The sequence below is a fragment of the Trachymyrmex septentrionalis genome, unplaced genomic scaffold, assembly GCF_001594115.1.
Source record: "Trachymyrmex septentrionalis isolate Tsep2-gDNA-1 unplaced genomic scaffold, Tsep1.0 scaffold331, whole genome shotgun sequence".
In the NCBI taxonomy this organism is placed as follows: Eukaryota; Metazoa; Arthropoda; class Insecta; order Hymenoptera; family Formicidae; genus Trachymyrmex; species Trachymyrmex septentrionalis.
Window position 1 is genome coordinate 118,004 of NW_017305496.1, and position 18,800 is coordinate 136,803.

Here is an 18,800-nt window from a genome sequence, read left to right on the forward strand (position 1 = left end):
ATTCAATGGTTGGAGTGACTACTCAGGAGTCTTAATGTAAAAAAATAGATTTTTACATTTGCTTTAATTACATTTGAGCATCTTGCGATCAAGTACTTTCACATATCTTGTATATATTTTTAAATGCCATATTATATTTTATGTTGAAATGTAAAATTAATGTAATAGACAGTAAAAAGAGAATTATGGTTGTGTTGTCGAAAACATTGTTTTATAGTCGATGCAGAAAATCATTACCTTCTCTATATTTTGCAATACTTAATATTTAAATGGAATTATTAATAAATTCTATCTCTTTGATAATGCATATATGTTTTCTAGTGATCAATTTTCGAAAATTTTCAGAATTAATGTAAATTACAACACACACATTGCATTGTAAAAGATTATTTATTCTTAACAATTTTGTAGCTTGTTTGCGATGATTGTATTGGTTATATATAATGTAAAATCATTTAGTAAATATATAAATTTTATACAGTGTACAGTTTTTCATTTCACTTATATCCCTGTATAATTGTGTATATTTATTTCTATAATTTTATTAAATCGAATTAAAAATAAAAAAGCTTTCGTTTTCTAAGAGATCACACAATATAATACAACTTACATTGTAAATTTAAATATTTGATATGTAATCCATGCATAAATTAACTGTTTTTAAATAAATGTAGTATAATTGTATGATAAATATGTTAATCAAGTCATTTATTTAATACAACAAAGTAAGAAAGAGAAATATCAGTACGTTGAATATTAGAAAAAAAGCATCGTAATATCATATGAGAATATGTAAAGAACCCATACAGGAATAAATCAGATTTATTTCCAAAAAATCAGAAGATAATATATTTTTATAAAACGTATAATTTATTGAACTCATCATGAGTCACCATGTTATTTCCATGAAATGCATATAAATTAGCAAATTCAGAATATTTACAATTATTCACAGAACGCGTTCGTTCTTCTATTTTAATGCATGGAAACCCACGAGTTTTTTTAATCACATATTTCTATTACTGTAATAGCATCTTATAAACTTTCTGTTTATTTTGGCTTGGTCTCCTGATCATTGACATATCTTATATAAATTTCTCGCTCATCACTGCCACCAGGCGGAATCTCAGCTTCGTTTAAATATGAAACGCCTATGGCAAGAACGGAACCATCATGGCTAAAACTAAGCGCGGCCACACCAGCATTATATCGGTGGAACTGACACAGCCGTTTCTTATTAAAACCATCCCAAATATTCACGTAACCATCCGAGCCACCGGTGGCAAACGTGTTGTATGCAGAATGGAAACTAATAGCATTCACTGGATAAATATGTTCGACATTATTCTCCTTTATTCTGTGACACTTGAATGCGTATTTCTTTTTCTGAGCTTCTGGCATTGTATCAAGATACTCGACGGCGACTCGACCTTCTATGCTGCTTAATACATATCCCTATATATAAAAAATAAAATTTATAAAGGAATGTGACTGCATACTCAATACAAGCAAGTAAACGAAGTGAGCAATAAATCGCGAACTTTATAAAGGATGGACATACCTGTTCATTAGGGAAACCTTTGATACATCGCGTTTGATACTTCAAACTACTTTCTCGTCTCTGAAACATGCCTGCCATGTTTCTTAAATCCCAAATGCAAACTTTTCGTTTTGCTGTACCAACTACGAATTTGTCGCCACATACAGACAAAGCAAGGACCACATCGGGTTGCAAATAACTACCAACGCAGGTAGGTGATCGAGGATCCCACAGTTTTACCGCGGCATCCCAACCACCAGTTAATATTGCGTTTACAGCTGCACAATACTCTATTTTTCTAATTGGCTTATCATGTGTACCCATTATTGTTTCTACAAATATTTTCAATATATATTTGTAATAAAAATATAAAGTAAAATAATAAAAAATATTAAAAAAGATAATAGAGTAAAAGATAATACCAGTATTGCTATTTATGTCATACATTTTCAGAGTATTTCCTAATCCACCACTATATGCATGAACAGCATCCTGCAAATAGTTTTGCGATGAAAAAGAAAAATATCAGGGAATTATCAGAATAAAAAAATATGATCAGCTTTTGGAAATGTTAAATGCAATAATAGAGCAATTATTTGAAGATTCAGGTTCAATTCTGTCATTCTGTATCAGAACTCAATGTAAAACACTCAATGTATGTTAATTCTATAATGTAACAGAAACAAATATAAATGGAATTAAAATAATTTGTGCGTATAAAGCACAAATGATTTAAAGATTCTCTCCAGATAATTGAGAGAATGGGCGAAATAAAGGTTTAATTACAAAATCTTGATATTAATAAAAATTAAAATAATTTGCTTTTTTATTATACACAAATAAATTTATGTAATATCTTTAAGAAGTTATATACATGTTACAATACTTCTCTATTACGATCAATATTACATGAAAAAGCTAATTGCCAGAAAAAGGACTTAAGTAGAATTGTGCCTTTATTCCACCTATCCCTTTAATTGTACAATTGAGCAAAACAAGAGAAATTAGCGACTTTAGTTACCTGAAATGCAACGTCCAATACTGGTAAATCATGATTATACTTTAACCTCATCGTATTAGCATGTATGTCGTACAATCTCACTGTACTGTCCCATGATGACACTAATAGAAACTGTGTAGAGTTTGGTCCAAATTCGACCGCAGAAATTGCGTCGGTTGGCGGTGATTTTATTTTAAATTCGGTTCTCGACTCCATTCTGTCAAAAATACAGCAAAATCAGCAGTATTTACAAATAAGTGCGAAACTCGTTGGACGAGTTTTTACTAACGCTTAGATATCTGCAAAATCGTAGTTGCAATGAAAGGAGAATCATTTCATTTTTTTTTTTTTTTTACGACAATAGCAAGCAAATGTGAATATAAATACCTTATTGCCAAAATGAGTCTTCATAAACACAATATAACCTATAATTCCAATAGGCGTGCAAATCCGGTCAAATTTCTACTTATTTGATACAAATCAGTTGAAAGATACAGTTAAAAAAGAAGCTTCTATATAATACGAATGTTAACGATTATTGAATACACGTAAGTTTCAGTATAGTAAAATGAGAGTTTTTGAAACACCACGGTTATCCCTATCGCGTTCCTCCTTCTTCCATATTCGAATATATTTTTCTTTTGTTGGTAACGTCAAATGTGATAAATAACTATGGAAAACAAATTGTATACGCTGAAGTGAATAAATTCTATTCTATTCTATTCTATGAAAAACAATTGCAATTAAAACATTTTGATTCATAGATTATTTTGTAATTATTTTCATACTACATAAATTGACATTTATTCATATTGTTTACTGTTTAAACAAAATAAACAATAAATCATAATAATAATAAATTAATAATAATAATGTGATCTAAATTATATTATTAATATTATTTTCAGTCTTTTCTGTGTTTTTTTACATTATTATCTTTCTCAGCTTTAAATTATTTCAGTTCCTAGTATTTTTTATTATTTTTCTACTGTTACATAATTGTATTCTGTGGAGTTTAGTATAATAATTAAAATATAAAAAGAATTGTCAATTTATAATTATGATATAAAATACCAAAATCGGCTACCGTAGATATATTACCTACTGGAAATATGGTTACCGTGCTATGTAGTTAAAAGAGCGTTTTGTATATATAGAGGCGTAGTAATCGATTTCTTTCCAAAACCTAAAACGCGGTTACGTTTGCGGTAGGTTTACTTGGATTTGCTTCACGAGTTTATTCCATTTCGGAGTCTTTTTACATTACGTTGGAAGTATTAAGACGTGTACAGGTACGTCAAACGTTCTGGTAAAATGGCGGATAAGTCACGTCGTGTAGCGCAAACGGAAGATTTATCGAACGTTGAGTTCGAAACCAGCGAAGATGTCGAGGTTATTCCTACCTTCGACAACATGGGTCTCCGCGATGAATTGTTACGCGGAATCTATGCGTACGGTACGTCGTTTATTATTTTATTTGTCAACTTAACCTCAGTTCTTGACGACTTATTTTGTTTAGATTGAATCGTAGGAGCACATTTGGAAACCATGTGACCACGTCACCCGTGTTGCCCTGTGCGTCACTTTATTCTTGTTTAACATTCGATAAACAACACACACAAGAAGTCTGTTTTTTATGCCTGCACTAAACTACACTAAAACTTTCTATAAATATCAAACATACCAAAAATGTATTCTAGTTTAGCTATAAAAAATACCTACAGGGATAAAATGATACATAGGGGTATTCGAATGATGTTTTCAAATGTAGTTCAGATCTTCAGATGATTATAAAAAAGCAGATTATATTTTGCATATATAATCAACCTAATGCACAAATCTGTTCTATGAAAATGTTGATTATAATTATTGTAATTGTTAGCTACTTATTCTTATATTTATATTATTTATATTTGTGTTTATTATATTGGTTGTCACAATGTTAAAAGGACTTATAATAATAAAATTTGTAAGTTACTGCTTGAACGTCTTTAAATATTTTGCTTCTATTTCTACATAGGTTTTGAAAAACCATCAGCTATTCAGCAACGATCTATTAAACCTATCATGAAGGGTAGAGATGTTATCGCTCAAGCACAATCTGGTACAGGAAAAACCGCTACCTTCTCAATTGCGATATTACAGTCACTGGATACGCAAGTACGAGAAACTCAAGTTTTGGTTTTGTCCCCAACTCGAGAACTTGCCACTCAAATTCAGAAAGTTATTCTTGCATTGGGAGATTTTATGAATGTACAATGTCATGCTTGCATTGGTGGTACAAATCTTGGAGAAGACATCAGAAAACTCGATTATGGCCAGCATGTTGTATCTGGTACACCTGGTAGAGTATTTGGTAGGTATCATACTTTATTATATATATAATTTTATTGTATGCATATTTTTATTATATATATTTAATGTGAGAAAGAATTTTTGATACTAACATCTGTATAACATTCTTAGATATGATTAAAAGGCGAGTACTCAGAACCAGAGCTATTAAAATGCTGGTACTTGACGAATCTGATGAAATGTTAAACAAAGGTTTCAAGGAACAAATATATGATGTGTATCGATATCTACCACCAGCAACACAAGTTGTTTTAGTTTCAGCCACTTTACCGCATGAAATTCTTGAAATGACTAGCAAATTTATGACAGATCCTATCCGTATTCTTGTCAAACGGTAAATTTATCTTCAATTTATCTTTAATTTTTGTTAAATTTTTATATATGTTGTGTATATATTCTAATTATTTCTAATTCTAGTGATGAATTGACATTGGAAGGAATCAAGCAATTCTTTGTTGCTGTGGAACGAGAAGAGTGGAAATTTGATACACTCTGTGATTTATACGACACGTTAACAATAACACAAGCGGTTATCTTTTGTAATACTAAACGTAAAGTAGACTGGTTGACGGAAAAAATGCGAGAGGCTAATTTTACGGTCTGCTCCATGCATGGAGATATGCCACAAAAAGAACGAGATAACATAATGAAAGAGTTTCGATCTGGTCAGAGGTAGGTATTAAATTCCAAAAATAAAATAAAAAATATGATTTTTTGCAAGAAATTATACCAACACGGTTTCTTTTTTTTACAGTCGTGTATTAATTACAACCGATGTATGGGCAAGAGGAATCGATGTTCAGCAGGTGTCGCTCGTAATTAACTACGATTTGCCTAACAATCGTGAATTGTATATTCATAGAATAGGTCGATCAGGACGTTTTGGACGCAAAGGTGTGTCCATAAACTTTGTAAAAACGGATGACATCAGAATCCTTCGAGATATCGAACAATATTATTCTACGCAAATAGACGAAATGCCGATGAATGTGGCTGATCTAATATAAAATACGAGATTTATGCGAAAATTAAACATTTCACACGTACAAAAATTCTTTAACTTCGATTATACGTTAATATACATGAAATCATATGATTCTATCAATAACAGCACATACCAATAGTTCCCAAAATCAGTTTAAGGATTGAAAACCCTTCGATGCTTAGTATCCCTAAGTTGTTTTTAGTATGTAACTTATAATATTCTTATAACAATAATAAACGGAGTAAAAGTATTCCATCACTTTTACATCATATAAAACTATTTGAATATAATATGTGAGGAAACTAAACTAACTATACTTTCTACATCTACTAGGATGCATCATTGATAACAGATTCTTTTATGAGAATGTGGAATAAATTCTTTTTTGTATATGAATTATATAGATATTACTTATGTATAAAATTATGAGAAGTATGAGTAGATTTTGTCAATAAAGTATTTTATGACTTTAATTTTTTTTTTCTCTATGTAAATATTAGTTACAACATAGAAACTAGCGGCATTGAGGTAACGCATAGCATACATTATATATATCTACATACAAATAATCAATAACTGCTGTAGTTGCCCCACAGTTCAGATGGCAGCGCGGCACAGCACAGTAACACGCGTTAGACGCGAAATGAAGTCAAAATAGGAGAACTAAAAATCTTACGTTAATGCGTCTCTATAAATACAAGTGAATATTGTTTATCGCATTAAAAATGTGGACGAAGTATTTAAGATGCAATAATCAATTAGTAATAAGAATAGTTATTTATTTTCGTGATAATAACATTGGAGGTGTGTTATGAAGATGCAGCTTAGCTTAAATAATATACATATATATTGATTACAATATTTTAAATTAAAAAGGTAAATGATATTAATGAAATTGAGAGTGAATAAATTAACAGTATAAGTCAATATGTATGTGTAATTTCAGTTTTTTGTTTTTTATATTCGCCTATTAATAGATTCTATACTCAATCAATAAAAATTAAAGAAAAATTGAAGGAAATGGAGCAACAAAATGATTGTTCGATCCAGAGAGGACAACCATTGCGTCGTTATCCAAATGACTACAAAGCGGAAGGACACTCGTCCACCTGTATGTGTCTATAAATTATTCTGAATCTATGGGAACTTTCAATACTTATTATTTTTATCCCTTTTTTTATTTACAGTAAATAAAACAACGACAAATCAACCACAGTATTCAAATACAGGAAGACCTACAGTACGCATAGCTGTGTATCTAATGACAGGGGTATTTCTAACAATGGAAGTTGAACAAAATGCGACTGCACAACAGATTTTTACGATAGTGCAATCAGAAGCGGAGCTGGGTCTATCAAGATTCTCTTTGCCAACCACTACACCAATTTTCGCACTATGGATGTGTTCTTCGCAACTGGAAATTCAATTACGTCCAACACACAAACCCGTGGAATTGGCTGCGAAATGGAATTATCTTGTAAACAAGTACAGTTCTTATGCAGAAGATTCCGACGACGAGGAGCCTTTGCTATATTTTCGTAGAAATATATTTCTCTCAAAGTCGGAGGAAGAACAGATCAAGGATATCAAAGTTCTTGAATTGCTTTACGCAGAAGCCAGGTACAACGTTCTGCAAGGTATGGAGCGAAAGAATGAGATCTTTTTTCTATAAAAATAATATAATTTCTCTTATAATATAATTTGCCTTCTGCCCAGGACGGTATGCGTGCGATGGCCCTGCACGTTACGCTAGTTTAGGAGCGTTACAGGCTCGAATCGAACTCGGACCTTATAACGCACAAACCCACACCTTGGCATTTTTCCATAGACATCGCGGCCGATTTTTACCGCATCATTACGCTTCTCCCAGTCTTCTATTAGGATTGGGACTCGGATTAGGACTGGTGGGTGGCAAGGGAGCACCTGAGGCGCATCTTTTAGAGCAATACAAACGAATACCTAGTCATAATGGTAGCGCCAACGCAAATCCGAAGAAATTGATCAGAAAGTATCTTGAATTCTGTTGGAACTTACCGTGCTACGGCGCAGCCTTCTTTCAAGGGCAAATCGAGCGACCCGTCAGAGGCCTAGCATCGTGGATCACTAATCGCGATATGCAGATTCTCATCGCGATTAATACGTCGGGAGTGTTCATAGTCGACGACATACAGTGCGTAAGTACAGTATTCATTGAGCCAAAATTCTCATTTAAATGTGATTATTTTGAACGAAACTTTATATAAAATACATCTATTATAGAGTATATAGTATAGTAACATTTTAAATATATTTATGTAGAGCTTGCTATTAGGGCTAAAATACTCGGAATTAAGCTGGGAAATGGCGAAACCTTCGGATGAGAATAATCCGGATTGTCTACCTTGTTTGTTTCTGCAATTTCCAGTACGAGAGAACGGAGCGCGCGTCTACAAGATTCTACAAGTATTCTCGAGACAGGTAAATAAATCATTTTGAAAATAATTACATAATTTATATAAATAACAGTTTCCAAACAAGTCAAATTTAAACGATATGTTTATTGATATATATTAAAGTAAATTAAAGTAATATATTATTGCATTGTCACTCTGCGTTGATTCTTATGCTTCTTTATCGGTCAAAAATTATATAATTATTTTTACAAAAACGAAATATCATACAGCAGAGGTCGCTATTTCAGGCGCCAATGATGGATACTTTAATATCTGGTTTTGCGGAGGATTATCGTCGTCAATTTATTAACAGCGACAGCAACAATGACCAGCTGGAGCATTCGCTAGTTTTCCCCAGTGGAAGCTTCACAAATAAACTTAGTAAATTTACGCTGGCCACTTTTGATGATGAAGGTAATGAAGTGGCACTACAAGATCTTTATATGTCAATTTATTTACTTTTAAAAATCATTTCAGGTCGATGTATCGGTCAAATGGGTTCGTGGTCCTTTCGATAAGTACATTGTGATTGTACATTTTGTGATGCCAATATACTCTCTCATGATATAAAATGAGTACGATTTTTGTAATATATAAAAAATTCTTATAAGCGCGAGTTAACATATTTATATGTATACACATTTTTTAATATGATATTTCAATGTTTTTGAAGTACTTGAAGATGCGGATTTTGCTGTAAACGATCTGCCAGTATCCTGTATCTCTGCGGCACTATATCTCTGTACCAATTGAGATACGTTTCCAGCACATGCATATTGAAGCTTATTTCGTTTATCTTGGCTAACATCTCATCCTTCTCCGTTTCCGATAAATCCTCAGTCTGCATGTAAATATTATTTATAATAATTATATGAAAATACATCAATGTTACACGTAGAAAAGAGTGCTTGGATGTGAACGAATGGGCAGAAGCTTCTGACAAACCTGCATTAGAACGGTTTGCATCTTCTCTAATTCCGTGGCTTGCTTTTCAATCATATGTAAAATACGATTCGCTTTGTCAATGGATGTCTGCTTGAATTCGCTCAAACAATCGTCGCGTAGCAGATATGCTTCTGTTTTACTGATGTGTTCCGGATTGCCTATTCGGGCGAGGTACGGTCCCAAATCATTCATCTCTTGCATAATAACTTCGCGATGATTCGGTCGCCTTATTCCTTTCTGAAAATAGATTGTGAGGCTGATTAATAAAAAAAATTCAATTAGATTGTTGATAAATACCGTGTCTAATTCAATTGTCGTTTCGGCTATTCGATTTTTGTCGAATAACGAAACAGTGAGCTGCGGATTTAAATTTTCATCGGCTCTTCTTCGCAGGAACGCCGCGATGTCGTCTTCAGCATTTCTGATTTGAAATATGGAGCGATCTTCGTCCTTGAGATGTTTATCGAGTGCATAAAAGAGATCGAGGGTTTTCTCTGGCGGTGCGTTCGGATCTGGCTGCAAGAAATAAAGACTTCAGATTATTCTTCTTCAGACGTCTTCCTCTATTTATTAATATTTTTGTTATAAGAATTTACGTGATATCCATGGGTCATCGTAGGATCGAAAACTAAACGATCTCCCCTATCTCCTATCGACGGTTTTATAAATGTACGAGTAGCCTGGGTAATACGATCTGGTTCGTAATGAAATTTAATGCAGATTTCTTTTCCGATCACCACGAACTCGCGCTCAGCCATGTCCTTGGAAGCCGGAATGTCCTCGTTTCTGTGATACTTCTCAGTGATTTTCTGCAAGATGCAAAGAGAATTAATCATCTCATGTATGCTGTAAATTTTTCATCAATTTTTATACAAGAAGATTACCGAGATGTGTCGAGAATGAATATCATCCATCGTCATTTTGTCTTCATCTACCAAAAATTCAGCATGTCTATTAAAATAATACGAAAATATTATTAATATTTATATTAATATTATTGATATTAATTTATTAATAAAAATAGCAAAAAAAAACTCGAAAGATTTGAGTTTCTCTCGATATGTTAGAATCTTTCGAGAGACCTGACATGGTAAGAATAGAAATATGATAGACATTATCGATTTACCTGTAATACACAAAATCTTCACGGTCCACGTAATGTTGAGTTAAATAAAGCGGACCCATCTTGATTCGCGAGAGTCCATCAAATTGCACACTATCATAAAACTCTATTGTTCTTTCGGTATTTATCGAATTGCTATCAGAAGCAAAATAACGATGTGCTAAAAAATATTTTATATCATTAATATAAAGCGATACGCAGAACTCGCGTGTTGTAACATCTTTACTCCGAATTATACCTTTACAATGATCTGGTCGGCCCTTTTCAAAGAAATCCGTGACGATATCGGTAGTGAAGTTTTTTCTGGATTCCGTAAGACAGTCAGCTCTATTCAAATATTTTTCGTAACTTTCGATAGGAATAGTATATTCGTAATCTTCGTAAACGGTTACTCTTTGAATCAAACTGTTGGTTTCAGAGAACGGCGCATATAATTCTACCTTGGCCTTTTTGTAAAGTATTGTTTTACTGCCTCGTGGATAACGTCTTTCAAAATCTGAAAAAATTATGTATACATAAATAAATATGTAACGAATCAGGGAATTGATATTATTATGTTCATTGACTTTAATTTTAACTTTTTGATTATTTGTACAATTTCATTTTTTTTTATGAAAAAGATGTGAAAAAACGATATATTATATATATTAAATTAGATTTTTTACCTTTTCGAGCTTACAACGAAAATAAATTTTATATCTTAAATATATAGATTAGATTTAATTTTCTTAAATAAAATAAACAAGCGTGGCCTTTTTACAATTTGATTATTTGAATTTTATTCATTGGAGCCTATTACATTGTGTTTAATTTTAAACTTAAATAAAATAATTAATCAATAAAAGATTTATTAAGAAGATTAAATCAATTATGTGTAGCAAAAAATTTTATTGAATACATGTATAGATGTATCAAAAACTTATCCATTAAATATACATGTATATATTAGATAGTAGAATTCAAATTAAAATTAAAATAATGGTATCTTCATTAGATTCTTTAATTAAAATTGATATTTCAGACGATAAAACTCTCAGAGCTGCGTTCAGAAACATTAAATGTTGTCTCTATGTATCGTTTTATCCTTGTTGTTCATCCAATATATAGCGAGAGCAAAAAATACAAGGAAATTTGTTATAAAAAAGTCTTATTTGTAGAAAATAAACATTAATTAGCAATTTTATACAATTAATACATTTCGTTCTAACATAAACAAACGAGCTTCGCATGTACGAGTATTCCTAATTTTAGAAGCTAAACTTCTTGTTAACGAAAACTTTTTGAGCATTCAAACAATACAACTTTTAATTTTCGCTTATCTTTCAAATGATATATTTTCTATAATCAATACACATCTTTTTGGTATATATAATTTTAAAAAACATACAGTCTATTTTATTCTTTATAAATAAATTTTTGATTACCCAACAAGAAATGATCATCAATTAAACATCGAATCGACGTCAAATTGAGTTGAAATCATCGTATTTATATCGATATATTCGACATCAAGTCGATGACTCATTTCTCGCTGGATAATATTTAATTCTTTTAAATAAAGTTTTTTTTTAAAAATATTTTCTCTGTAACAAATACTTTTTGCATTCACTGTATGTTAAACAAGGATAAAAGACGATACACGAGGGGCGCCCGGGTAACGTTTTCGAACGCAGCTCATGATGAGAATTTCAGTTTTTTATTTCTGCGTCATTAGATTTGATTTCACCTCCCCCTCCCCCTCCCCCTCCGCTTCATAGCTTCGCAGTCGGCGATCCTTCATTGCCCTTCATTCGCTCAGCGACGTTCCGAGTCGGCGAGAAGTGTTGTGGGTGTCGCGCTCGTTTCAGTATCTCCGCATTATCACTCCTCGAAACACAATCGCGATGAATATCAAATAGAGACGTGATCATTCCCTATTTTCAGCAATTGCCGGATCGCACGTAATAGTGCGTGGATTGTAAGTGTTATAAAGATATGGTTATAAAAAAATTTTACATTACTTAATGCAGTAATCGGTGACGGAAACACAGAAAATATACAATTTGTTGTTTCAACGGAATATTTTATAGGTAGTAATTATTTTCTTATAACGCTATAATTTTCCGAAATATTCTTCACGCTTTGAATTTTTCGTCGATACGAAGATTATCTGTATTATAGCCCTTCGTTAACCAGAGTTTGGGTAATACGCGAGTCGTTGGACCGGCTAAAATATAAAAATGCGAATGATATTAATGATAATTTATTATAATCTGTTATCAACGTTTAACTACAAAATTCGTATGCTTGAAACGTATTGCGCATATAATGTATTATCATCATATATGCTCAAACGGTCGGTCGCGTCTTAATTTGTGGCCATTAACATGACTCGCGTTGCATTCAACAATTTCAACAATCAAAAATTTTTACACTTAAAATGAAATAAATTGTATATTCGAGCATTGAAAAGAGAGAAAGCAAAGGTACGAGTAAAAAGTGAAGGTTTAAGGTTGGCTGTACACGTTCAAGTAAACCGCACAACTGGCTTGCGTAAGCATATTCGATAATTGACAAATTTATTTGAACGTGTATGACCGGCTTGACATTATTCGTCATTGCGTTAGCTGCTCTGACGCGTGAAGTTAGTCGCGCGACTTGCGAATGTTATCCGCCATCTTGTTCGTTAACTCGGCACTTCAAGACGCGTTCAGATTCCCGCCCGAACGCGTCCAGGCATCATCTTACCTTTCGGAGATGTGAAACAAAGGAAGCTTTCCAGCAAGAGACACAAATTGACACAAGAATCATTCTGTCCTTGTTCAACAATCAGTAAGAAGCAAAAACGGAATGACTCTTGCGTCGATTTATGCCTCTGCTGGAAAGTTCCCTTTGTTTCACATACGGTGAGCAACAAGGATAAAAAGGCACCTGGATGGTGCTTAGGTAAGAATCTGGACATAGCCTCATAGAATCGCTATACTCTGTTCAACGAGAAAATGACCTCGGTTTGCGCATAGCGAGCAATGTAACGCGCCGCTGTACAACGTTGAAGATCGCAAAATGGACGAGTCTTCGTCCGATTCGAGGTCATTCTCGCGTTATTCATCGCGTCGGAATAGAATCAAGTGCGCGTCGTGTCTAATTATCGGGGATGTCGCACAAAATGCATCGCGATATATTTTAGTGATTAGCATGCGAATAATCGTCATTAATGTGTCTTTCCGCGAGTGAATCTTGTGCGAGTGTCGGACGATGCGTAGTTTCCGTAACCGGACGTCTCCTCGCATTGTTTTTCCGTTTCGGCTTGTATTCCGATAATAATCATTGTCAGTACTGCAAATCTTATAGCATACTTATTATTGCACTACAGATTTTCAACATTGGCAAGGAATAGAACGCAGTTAAAATTGTACGAGTGTGATCGTCATTGTGTGATCGTTTGGAGTGTCATACAAAATGTTATATGTGACTTTGTTGTAGTGAATAGTGTCTAGTGATTGGTGATGAAAATAAGTTTGTGTGACAAAGGAATTCAATATGACGATCAAATCTGAGAGGAGGAGCAGGCCCGGGAGGCATCAGGCGTTGGCGGAACAACTTTAGGTAAGTAATTTTTATAACTTGCAAAATATTAATTTTGTTTGCTACCGCAATGCGTATTAATTATATTTGGCTATTTTTGGAAATATTTTAAATTATTTAATACTTTTATTTAACCCTTATCGTACAATTTGATGCCTTATCCATATAAACGTGGATCACTTATAGATCCGTTCGTTTTTTTCGTCTATTCAGAATGATAAAAAAAAATCTCCAAAAATTCACTAACATACTTTCAACTTTCTAGAATAAATATTGGAACTTCATTTTGGAAAATAATAAAATGTAATATAATTACCAAAAGACTTAAAGAAACTTGCACGAACAGGAATCACTCGGTCACTAGTGACCCATAATTGTAGGGTAAGGGTTAATACTATTATTTAACCTTTAATACACACCTCTAGGTCATTCGTGTCCTGCGTATTTCTTTTTTGAAATATTAAGAGATCAAACACCAGTCTCTTTCCTATCCCTAAAAAAAGTTTGGCATGTAGAGAACAAGTTTTGTGCGTTACCGGCCTCAATTCATGCATATTCTTTAACTAGCATAACTCTAAAGTTCACCTCTGGGTCACAAAATGACTCAACGTATGTACAGAGTGTACATTTTTTGTAACTAAAAATTTTTTATTCTTTTCTTTATTTTCAAGTAATAATGAAGTTGTATTGCGGGAATATTTCGCGAATTATTAAAACAAGAATTTAAAACAACATATTAAAACCCTTAAACGCGGTATCCTTATTCTAAATGTTACCAGTAATATTATATATTATGTTGTCTGTAATGTTATAAAGAACATTTTCCTAATAAATTCTAAGTTTTTTAACACAATAGCAATAATAAAATGCATTATTTAAAATGTAAATATATCTTCAATGTATAGTCATTCATGCATATTAAAAAAACATCATTTTTAGGTTACTCAACTAAACTTTTTGGACAGCGGACACTTGAACTTTTTTTTTGGAATGTAGAATATCTCAATTTTTAAATATAGAAGTATATTTATTTTTCCTTTAAACATTTTTGTTTCAGAGTTTTATATTTTTATATGAAACAGTGCATTTTTCCCATTTTGTTAATTATATTTAGTTATACCAATTTATCTATAATTTTTTAAGAATTTATAACTGCACAAATACTTTCCAAAGATGTCAAAATATACGTAAAAATCGTTTAATAATTTATAAATACTTGTAAAAGTGATGAAAATTAATCTAGGATACGAATGACCAAATGTGTGCCAAAAATTAAAGTGTATACTAAGGGTTAATACTTGTAACATTAATTTATTTAATAATTTCAAACTTCTAACTCTTTGTGTGTAGAAAAAAAATTAGTATTCTACATTTATCAAATTTTATAATAGTTTACGCCTCAGAGACGATTCTTGGAAATATTATTTAACTTTTTTATTAAATATTTGTTTAAAAGAGATAAATAAAACTTGCATGCAATAATTATCTTCCGAAATATATTTAATAGATGTTTTGATCATTGTTTTAATTTAGATGTATTTGTATATTACAGATTGATGCAGTTTCAACTCCGCTATTGCGCATCAGTGTCGGTGAGTCTAAAATTGTCTTTTATCTTATAAATTGAGGTAACAGATCTATGAAAACTGTATGATATATTATATATCAATAGAAAGCTAGATATAGACAATGAATGGAAAACTGATTAATATGTTGCATTGATTTAACAACATAAAAATAGTATAGTTATAAATATAATATTTCATAGATCTGTTGTCTCAGACGGATAGATCACCGGTCAACAACCTACAAATTATGTACATATCTACCTTTTATATACATGTATAATTAATATATTGTGTTAAATATTTGATATAAGGCCAAGCTGATCAACTTCACTTTTTATAAATTTTCCAATTTTGGTCAAAGTAAGAAATTTCAAATCAAAGTAAGAAATTTCTGTTGTAAACTTTCAAAAGTGTTGGAAGTTTTTATTCAACAAAAATGTGCTTCAAATTTAAATAGTTATATTGTAAAATTACAATAAATTAAAATAACATTTTGTAGTAAAGTATAACAAATCTCTAATACGCATGCCCACCAATTTTGTAAATTCACAACAAATTTCTATTGTAAATTTACAAATATTGTGACATCACAGTAAAACGTTATATGGTTTATAAATTTATTGCACATTTTTATTCTAAGGGTATTATAAATTCATAAACATTTCTAACAACTGTTCATCAACTTTCTCTGCTTTGTATTTTATGAAGTTAATCAGTTTCTCCTTTATCGAGAAGAAAATTGACTTAAAAAATATCTATATACCTAAACTGTGAATTCGGATTTCACTCACGTACGAAGCCGGCATGTCCAAATGCTTTTCTTGCTTCGTGGCAACATCTTCCTCCGTTTCGTCCGTGTCTTTTCGCACGATTTGCGGTTCACCAGGAAGCAAATGCTCCCAGAATTCGATTTTGCTCAAATCCCAGTTAATTTTCGCGCAACCGTTTTCGCGAGGCTGCATATTCACCCAGTAATTTTTATCATTCCAAATACTCTCCACTCCCAAATACAACAGATTAGTTTCCTCATCGGCTGGGTTGTAAAACATTCCAGAAGAAGGTTCAAGGAAGATCGGTTCAATAATTTCTTCATTTCTCACATTTCCATCGTTTGGTAAAATAACTACCCATGAATGTATTCGTTGACCGAAATATTCATCAGGCTGCGGACGCTCGAAGAGATCCTTAGGACCATAAGATTGAATAAATGATACAAATTAATATATCAAATTATAATCATAATCATAAAATCGGTAGTAAGCTTTACAAAGAGAAGGAAGAAATTTTTTTAATTTTAGTCTTAATGTATCTTCAGTGCGAAAAAATCTCTTAAATTCTTATTATACATCATTTATTGAATAAGATATATTATTATATTCAATTAAATTAAACAAGAACAAAGGCTCCTTAATGTACAAAAACAATAGAAAGGGCATATAAGAGTCAAATGATTAAATAAAATTCAATAATAATTCAATATAGTACATTTCAATATACCATATTGAATTTTATTTCATTATTTGACTCTTACATACCCTTTCTTAATTTCGTTTATTATTATATCCATCACAAAACTATTCCAAATATAAATCATCACCATAAAAAAGCCTACGAAAGCCTGGATGGAAATTATGTAAAAAAATATGTATGTTAAAATTAAATACATATTCTTTTACACAATTTCCATCTAGTGTTTGCTTTTATGAACGTTTTTATTGTGATGATTTATTATATTTGTAGTCTTTGACTTTATATATTATTGTAAATATATTAAATAACATCAGAGATGAAACATAACTTTTGTACACGTACCGTGATCATCCTCTGACGCTCTTCTTCTTGTTGTTGTAGTTCTGTCTCCACTTTTGCATTCTCGCGAGCTTCCAACTCTAAGAGAAATTGACTCCTGAAATCAGGCGGTGGCTTTAACTGATACTTGACGATTTTAGGCTTTTCCACCGGTGGTGGTGCTTGCTCAATTTTCGGCAAATACGGGCAAGTTCTTCTGGTCATGTCATAGAGCACTTGCTCGCGTGATGCATATCCGCTCACCACGAATGCATTGTAACCCTGTCCCAGCAGTAAGCTTACTAGAAGCGTCGCGCACTCGAAACTGTTACCCTTTTGAAAGTTTAATACCCACGTTGGCGAACACAAATGTTCGGGCTGAAAGAAGGATCGCAATTATTAAATAATAAAATAGAAAGTTTCACTCAATGTTGTCTTTTGGACAATTTAATTTTAACATACTAAGTTCTTACAACGATGACCTTTAGAAATATTTCTAATAGTCTTCTTGATTTAATGAAAATTTAGAAATACAATTGAATTGAGGCATTACGATTTCGCATATAAAATTACATTGATAACTGTGTGACATCATACTATTAATAATTGGAAGACTCCTATGGAAGTTTGTGTGTTAATCACATTAACTAATTGTTCAAGTTTCGGATATGTTTAATATTGCATGATATAATTGCATGATTTATTATTATCTGGATGTTTCATAGATAAATACATTATATATCTATGACATCATAATGCATTTTTGTTATATTATTATCCAATATAATTGTAAGAACTGTGTGGAATTTGGCAATATACAATATATTGTAAAATCCTATATTTCTAACAATTAAATTGTATAGTATTGCGTCGTAAATTAAATACATTCATTTATGTGAATCTTTGGAGAAATTAAAAATTGTAAGTTTTAAATTGGTTGATTTGTTAAGTATTAAAAATACTCTGTGTTATTGTTGATGTTTTATTTACAATATTAAATTTGTTAATGACTAAGTTGAAGTTATCATTAAGTTTATTTAATTCATGACTTATTATTTTATATTAGATGCTTTCCTTAAAGAAATTTAACATTTGTATTTTTTTAAATAGGCGTAATTAATTATTTATTTCGTACTTATAATACTTATAGTATTATTTCACGTCTATTAAGCTGGATCATCATCAAGGTCAAAAATTTAATGCTTTTGAAGTGCTGACTTACTCTATTCCGAATTTTAGTGCTCGAATTTAATTGTTCAGCTTGTTCAGCAGTAAAAAAAGGGGAAGACCCAGCTTATGGCTTGACCCAGCTTAAGTTGGATCTCCATAATAAAAAAAATATATACAGTGGACAAAAAACAAGTACACAGAGAATTTAGTGCTCCAAAATAAAGCAAAAATATTTTCAAATACAGCGTTATTTTAAATATATCAACATGTACTAAGACTCCACCGTCATACACGACACTAACATTTAAAGAGCTCGTGACACACATATCT

The 18,800-nt window shown here is 31.7% G+C and overlaps 4 protein-coding genes across 4 annotated transcripts in view; 2 read left to right on the forward strand and 2 right to left on the reverse strand.

The window, feature by feature from the left end:
- Positions 1-940: 940 nt before the first annotated feature.
- LOC108750202 (mitotic checkpoint protein BUB3) lies at positions 941-3,154 on the reverse strand. The gene is made up of 5 exons (XM_018489507.1): positions 2,928-3,154; positions 2,562-2,757; positions 1,963-2,032; positions 1,562-1,872; positions 941-1,455 (listed from the first exon to the last, which is right to left on the reverse strand). Exons 2-5 carry the CDS (start codon positions 2,754-2,756, stop codon positions 1,051-1,053), a joined length of 981 nt encoding a protein of 326 aa, XP_018345009.1. The 5' UTR covers position 2,757; positions 2,928-3,154; the 3' UTR covers positions 941-1,050.
- A 536-nt stretch (positions 3,155-3,690) lies between these two features.
- On the forward strand, positions 3,691-5,933 carry LOC108750199 (eukaryotic initiation factor 4A-III). Its single transcript, XM_018489504.1, has 5 exons — positions 3,691-3,996; positions 4,561-4,896; positions 5,007-5,229; positions 5,313-5,567; positions 5,650-5,933. The coding sequence occupies exons 1-5, from the start codon at positions 3,855-3,857 to the stop codon at positions 5,900-5,902; spliced, it is 1,209 nt and encodes a 402-aa protein (XP_018345006.1). The 5' UTR covers positions 3,691-3,854; the 3' UTR covers positions 5,903-5,933.
- Positions 5,934-6,307: 374 nt separating this feature from the next.
- LOC108750200 (putative FERM domain-containing protein FRMD8P1) lies at positions 6,308-8,868 on the forward strand. Its single transcript, XM_018489505.1, has 7 exons — positions 6,308-6,756; positions 6,858-6,991; positions 7,068-7,517; positions 7,597-8,054; positions 8,179-8,337; positions 8,561-8,726; positions 8,790-8,868. Exons 2-7 carry the CDS (start codon positions 6,901-6,903, stop codon positions 8,828-8,830), a joined length of 1,365 nt encoding a protein of 454 aa, XP_018345007.1. The 5' UTR covers positions 6,308-6,756; positions 6,858-6,900; the 3' UTR covers positions 8,831-8,868.
- Positions 8,869-8,953: 85 nt separating this feature from the next.
- LOC108750192 (dynein regulatory complex subunit 7-like) overlaps positions 8,954-18,800 on the reverse strand; it is an 83,113-nt gene continuing 73,266 nt past the window's right edge. The window contains exons 2-10 of the mRNA XM_018489499.1: positions 17,325-17,678; positions 16,276-16,696; positions 10,619-10,876; positions 10,384-10,540; positions 10,142-10,208; positions 9,854-10,066; positions 9,555-9,773; positions 9,258-9,494; positions 8,954-9,153 (exon numbers count right to left, since the gene is read on the reverse strand). Of these exons, the coding sequence (XP_018345001.1) occupies positions 8,971-9,153; positions 9,258-9,494; positions 9,555-9,773; positions 9,854-10,066; positions 10,142-10,208; positions 10,384-10,540; positions 10,619-10,876; positions 16,276-16,696; positions 17,325-17,678 (2,109 nt within the window). The 3' untranslated portion in view covers positions 8,954-8,970. The remainder of the gene's footprint in view (positions 9,154-9,257; positions 9,495-9,554; positions 9,774-9,853; positions 10,067-10,141; positions 10,209-10,383; positions 10,541-10,618; positions 10,877-16,275; positions 16,697-17,324; positions 17,679-18,800) is intronic.